This window comes from Tetrao urogallus, assembly GCF_951394365.1.
Source record: "Tetrao urogallus genome assembly, chromosome: 7".
Taxonomy (NCBI): domain Eukaryota; kingdom Metazoa; phylum Chordata; class Aves; order Galliformes; family Phasianidae; genus Tetrao; species Tetrao urogallus.
In genome coordinates, this window is record NC_136820.1 from 49,334,871 (window position 1) to 49,340,435 (window position 5,565).

A 5,565-nucleotide genomic window follows, 5' to 3' on the forward strand; every position below is an offset into this window, starting at 1 on the left:
ATGTTGGTGAGGGCGGCGGCCGGCCTGCCCGGGCTGCGGCGGCTGTGGGGGCGCGGTGGGAGCGGGGACGGCGCCTGGCGTTGTTTCCCGCTGGGCCGGGCGCTGCTGAGCGTGCGGGGCGCCGAGGCGGCCGTTTTCCTGCAGGGGCTGCTCACCAACGACGTCACGCGGTTGGTGGCGGTGGGGGAGGGCCCCGCGGGGCCGCCGCGCGCGCTGTACGCGCATGCGCTCAACGTGCAGGGCCGCTGCCTGTACGACCTCCTCGTGTACAGGTGAGAGCGGGGGGAGGAGCTGGGCGAGAGCATTGCCGGGCCGGGGGCGGAGGGGCAGGCCGTAATTCCACCTCACTGCCACCGGGCGGGCCTTGGGATCTCAGTGTGCTTACCCAACCTGTAAGGGGCTGTGAGTGCTGTGATACAGGGTGCCGAGTGCTGCCCCTGGCATTTGCCGGATTCAGACCAGGGTTGAGATAATAGAGCCTGTTTGAAGCGCAGAATCGTTTGAGTTGGAAGGGATTTGAGTTGGATCGCTAAAGGCCATCGGGTCCCAGGCACCCACAGCTCCATCAGTGCTCACAGCCCCATCCCCTGACCGTGGGTGCCTGCAGGGATGGGGCACCACCGCCTCTCTGGGCAGCCTGTGCCGGTTCTTCAGCACTCTTATTATGAAAAACCTTTCTTTGTATCCAGCTGAAGTCTCCCTCCTTTTATTGTACTTCCTCTGTTGGGGGTTTGGCTTTCCTGACTTTGTAGGTGTTGCTTTTTTAAGGCTTCATGAGAGTCAAGAAGAAGAGCCACACATCCTGCTGGAGTGTGACAGCAGCGTGCTGGACGCCGTACAGAAACATCTGAAGCTGTACAAGATCCGGAGGAAAGTCAGCATCAGCCCTTGCCTGGACCTCGCATTGTGGGCCGTCGTCCCTGGGGAGCAGGCCGGGGACGTCAGCAGCTCCCTCGCACAATGTGCAGAGCGGGCTCTGGTTTTAACTCCTGATCCCAGGGCAGAAGTCATGGGCTGGAGACTGATTGTGAAGGCGGGAGCGGATCTACCAGAGGTTATCCCTGGAAGTCGTGTTGAAAACGTTCAGGATTACCACAGGCACAGGTATAAGCAAGGTAAAGCCACGTCCTGTTTGATACTCTGCTGTTGGGTTTGGGATAAGTGAATTTATTATCAGGATCTCGTGATCAAACTGCACACTCTGATGTCAGGCAGTGGGTTAGAAAGCCACAGGGGTGTGTGTTGGTGTGTTTAACTTTGTAATACCTGCAGAAAGTTTTGCTGCTTTGAGGATGCGAGTAATCCAGTGTTCTGCCTTGTGACAGAATCAAGAACTATTCATTTGCTAAGAGAGAAACTTCAGTGGTTTGAGTCATTCTGATTATTTTGGAACGATGCACCGTTTGTGTTTTCCTTGTTACTAAGGAAAGAAAATGAAACACCGCAGTGTGCGTTCCTAAAAATGTACTGCTGGATTTGCAGAGTTAACTCAGAGGCCAAGGCGTGTGTTTGATTTGAAAAGGAACTCAATCCTGAAGGCCTCTGCAGAGCTGCTGTTGATCTTAATGTGTCCATGCAGACAGGGGATTAAATTCATTAGCAGACTGAAAGAGGATGGTCCTCTGCTAATAAACGGTGGTCATGACCCGAGTCCATCTGGTGCAGAAAAACAAGCTGTTAATGGGTCAGAATGGGCTGCAGTGTGGTGGTGTGCTGCCTGCCAGGAGTCCCAGCACTCCTCTGTGTGACACTGCACAAACCTGGGTCCAGCGCTGGCCACAAAAGGAGCGCTCCTAGCTTTAGCAAGGACAGCTGGCCATCTTGCTTGCATGGAAATAAGTCTGACTGACATTGAAGCCTACCCGTGGGATGCAGGCGAAAACAATTTGTTTTTCCATTGACATTAAATGTTGATGTCTTTGTGTGGGAGTCTGTATGGCTCTGGGTGCTTTGCATTTCCACCAGAAGTGCTATAAGTTTCACAAAATTAGGTTTCAGTGCAGTTTTTCCAATTACATTTTAAAATAATCTTTGCTACCCCCGTGTGTTTATAGCTAATGATGTATTAACACCCAGACCAGAGTACTGGCAAGCTCATGGCTTCGCATTGCTTCTTCTCACCTCTGGCTTTATAACACAGAGGAAGAATACTCCAGAAATCTCAAATGCCAGAGATCTTACTGTATTTCCTTTTTTTCCCTAGGAATTCCTGAAGGTGTGAAAGATCTCCCTCCCGGAGTAGCCCTTCCACTGGAATCCAACCTGGCCTACATGAACGGCGTCAGCTTTACCAAAGGCTGTTACATCGGGCAGGAGCTAACAGCCAGGACCCACCACATGGGTGTCATTCGCAAGCGTTTGGTGCCCGTGCGGTTTTCAGTTCCTCTTCCTCAGGAGAGCGTTCCTGAGGGTGCTGAAATCTTGACTGAAACGGGAAAGGCAGCTGGCAAGTTCCGGGCTGGAGGAGATGAACTTGGCATAGCTTTGCTGAGGCTGGCTAATATAAATGAACCACTCTGCCTAAATGTAGCAGGTGATAAAGTGAAGCTCACTGCAAGTATACCTGAGTGGTGGCCGAAAACTGCCAGCAAATAAATGAGGAACCACCACTTGCACATTTGCCTTATTGAGAATGTATTTTGTGTGGCAGGGTTGGAAAGGTGACTCAGCTGTTGTTTGCGGTGTTGATGAAGGTGTATTAGCTGAATTCTGCAAGATGGGCTTAAACTGCAGGAGTGCCAACCAGCAGCAGGTTGCTGTTACACGTTGTGGAGACACCTTTACAAGGCAGGGGACGCAGGAGGCAGCCCCGCTTTTGTTTAGGGGATGTCAGGTGCTGCTGGGTTTGACTCCGGCTGAGTTTCACTGCTGTATGCACTGAAATCTTCTGTTCATGGTATCCCAGCTGTGGTATTGTCTTCTTTTATTGGAGAGCATGCTGAGTTTACCTTCAGTAGGTTGTATTGTTGCTATCTGAACTCAGGCTGAAGTGTTCATTGCAAAATATTTGATGCATTGAGCTTCTGATTAAACTTGCTGATTGGGTGGGTGTTGTTTCCCAGCACTCTACCTGCTAATTATGTTCGGGAAGAGGAATAGAATACCTTCTACTTCTGCTTTCGGATCTGCTTTCAATACGTCACCCACGATGAGAAATGTGGGAAGACTCACAAATGTCCCCTTCCTGTGCCCTGCCTCAGAGCCAGCAGAGGGAGCACAGCCAGCAGCAACCTGCATCTGAGCTCCTCTGCCCTTGCTCACCTTGGCCATGCACGCTTCATTCACTCAGACAACTGTTTCAGAAAGGAAAGTGATATTTTACAGAAATGAAGGTCTTTAAGGCGCTCCCAGCAGTCACTATTGTATTGGTGTACTGGTCCTTGGCTGAATAATCTGTTACTATGTTTATCCTACAGTGTAACTGACGAGGTAACCAACAACAGTTGTTGTCTTGGCATCTTAGTGATTTGTTTCTGACTGCAGCAGTTACACAGGAGGAAAGATTCCTGGTGCTGTTTTAGTTACACAGTTGCAAATGAAGGTAATGCCCAGGTGAAGGTGTTGTGTTGAAATGCACAAAGCAGGAGGACTGTGAATGGACCCTAATGTGAACTGTCTTGAAGACTTCAGCGCGGCTGTGGTCTCTGGAGGGGTCAGTGCCACCTTGCTTAGCCTGGTGTTCATGGCAGGACTTTCACCATATTCACTTCTCTGGCCACTCCTGTTCTCCTGAGACCGATCTGTATTCCTCACGCAAAACAAACCGTCCCTAGCTGAGGTTTTCTCACCCTTCCGTCCCTCTGAGTTTTCAGAACAACCCAAGACTTCATTGTTGCTTTGCTGCTTTTTATTTTCTCTCTCGTGCTGCCCTTCTGCCTTCCAGCTTGTTCCTTCTGCAATCTTCTTGTTCCTTCTTCAATCACTGCATCCCTCTCTTCTCCCCCAAAGCCAGGCAGATTCTGTGCTTACTAACCCTCTCAACCTGTGGTAATTTATAGGAGGCCAATTTATTTTTATATTACAATAAGTCCCATGTGTCCAGTCTGGTAATGGCATGGATGGTGAGAAGGGGCCGATGAGAGAGTGAGCAGGTGACTGAAAAAGCTCTTGTGTGCGTATTTGTAATAAAAAACATCCAAAGTGCATTTTGGTACTGTGAGGAGGAATTATCTGTGAAAAATGCTTTTGTTGTTTAAAACCCCTTATGCTTGCTGTGAATGGAATCTGTGAAATATCTCATTAAAAGTTTATTGGATTGGTAATTTAAATGATTGTTCTGAGAGACTAGCTCTTGTTTACCTTGTGAGAACAAACAACAGATGAGGTTTTAGGGTTGGCTGCTGACCAGAGAGATGTTCTACGTTGCACTGACCTGCTCTGATGGATTTGGGATTTCTAACAAACTCTCTGTGCTGGAAAAATAAAGTGCAGTTCTTCATGCTTTCAGGATCCTCTGAATGTGAGCCTGTGGTGATGCTGCTTTGTCAGAAGCAGCGTTTTCTCTCATCCATCCCCTGCACAAAGCCTGCCCCAAATGGTGCTGTTGTGCTGTTGCCACAATGTACGTGCAGCCTGAATAAGCACAGCATTTATTCTGCCTGGGGAAGCCCTTCACCTCATCTCTGGTGTGCACACATTTCTGAAACGTTTGCAAAGCTTTTCTGTTGCTAACAACTGTTTTGCTGGGGTTTTGTTAGTTTGTTTCTGAGTGCAGGTAATACATATGTACGCCCAAAAAAACCACCCTTGGGTTGGGTCCTGGGTTGGTGTTGAGGGTTTGTAGGCCACTTCTGGAGCTGATGAGGGACATGGAGAGAAGTCTGAGAGGCAGCCCCGTCCCTGCCAGCCTCATTTTTTAACGAGGTGCTCCATCACTATGGGCTTTGGGCTGAAAGGTCAGAGGACCAGCTGCGCTGTGCCAGGTGGCACTCATGGCATGCATGCTCCTTATGGACAAGCAGTGATCAGTCTCGTTCAGTTGTGGCACAGCTGAATGAAGCATAAAGGAATCTGCTGCTGAATGGAGAAGCCGTCAGGCAGAGGCCAGTCAAAAAGTAGCCCTTCCTGTCGGTTGCATGAGCTAACAGGCTGAAATGGGACTTCTAGCAATAGATTTCAGCAGGAAGAAAGAAACACTGAGAAATAAATCACTGAAGTGCCACTGCCTGCATGATCTGATGCCTTTCTAGGAAGGAGCTGCCTCCCTGCAGACTGCCCATATTCTTCTCAAACTGCTTGCTCTGAAACGTCTAACCAAATGAAGGCTGCAAGAAACATCACACAGTGCAGCCCAGGCTGAGAACGGGACACTTTTATGGTACAAATTCACCGCTTTTCTTTGATTTTCTCACCTGCTGCCCCCGTGTGCCCAGTTCAGCTGCACGCATTACCTCAGGGATGAAGTAAACCCACACCGGGGTTGTTTGTTTGTCTCAGACCAAACACAGCTGAAAAATCTCAGCCAAAGAAAAAAAACCACAATAATTTGCATTAGTGAACGTGTGTAGGGATTCCTTGTTGTGACTTTTAAGAACTGCGGCAGCTCTGTCTTTGTCTGCCTTTTCT

At 49.3% G+C, this 5,565-nt stretch overlaps 1 protein-coding gene across 1 annotated transcript; it reads left to right on the top strand.

Annotated features, from left to right (window-relative positions):
* Positions 1–2,595, top strand: IBA57 (iron-sulfur cluster assembly factor IBA57; the record flags this gene model as incomplete). Its single annotated transcript, XM_079538347.1, has 3 exons — positions 1–272; positions 769–1,115; positions 2,204–2,595. The coding sequence occupies 3 exons, from the start codon at positions 1–3 to the stop codon at positions 2,593–2,595; spliced, it is 1,011 nt and encodes a 336-aa protein (XP_079394473.1).
* Between the last annotated feature and the right edge of the window lie 2,970 nt (positions 2,596–5,565).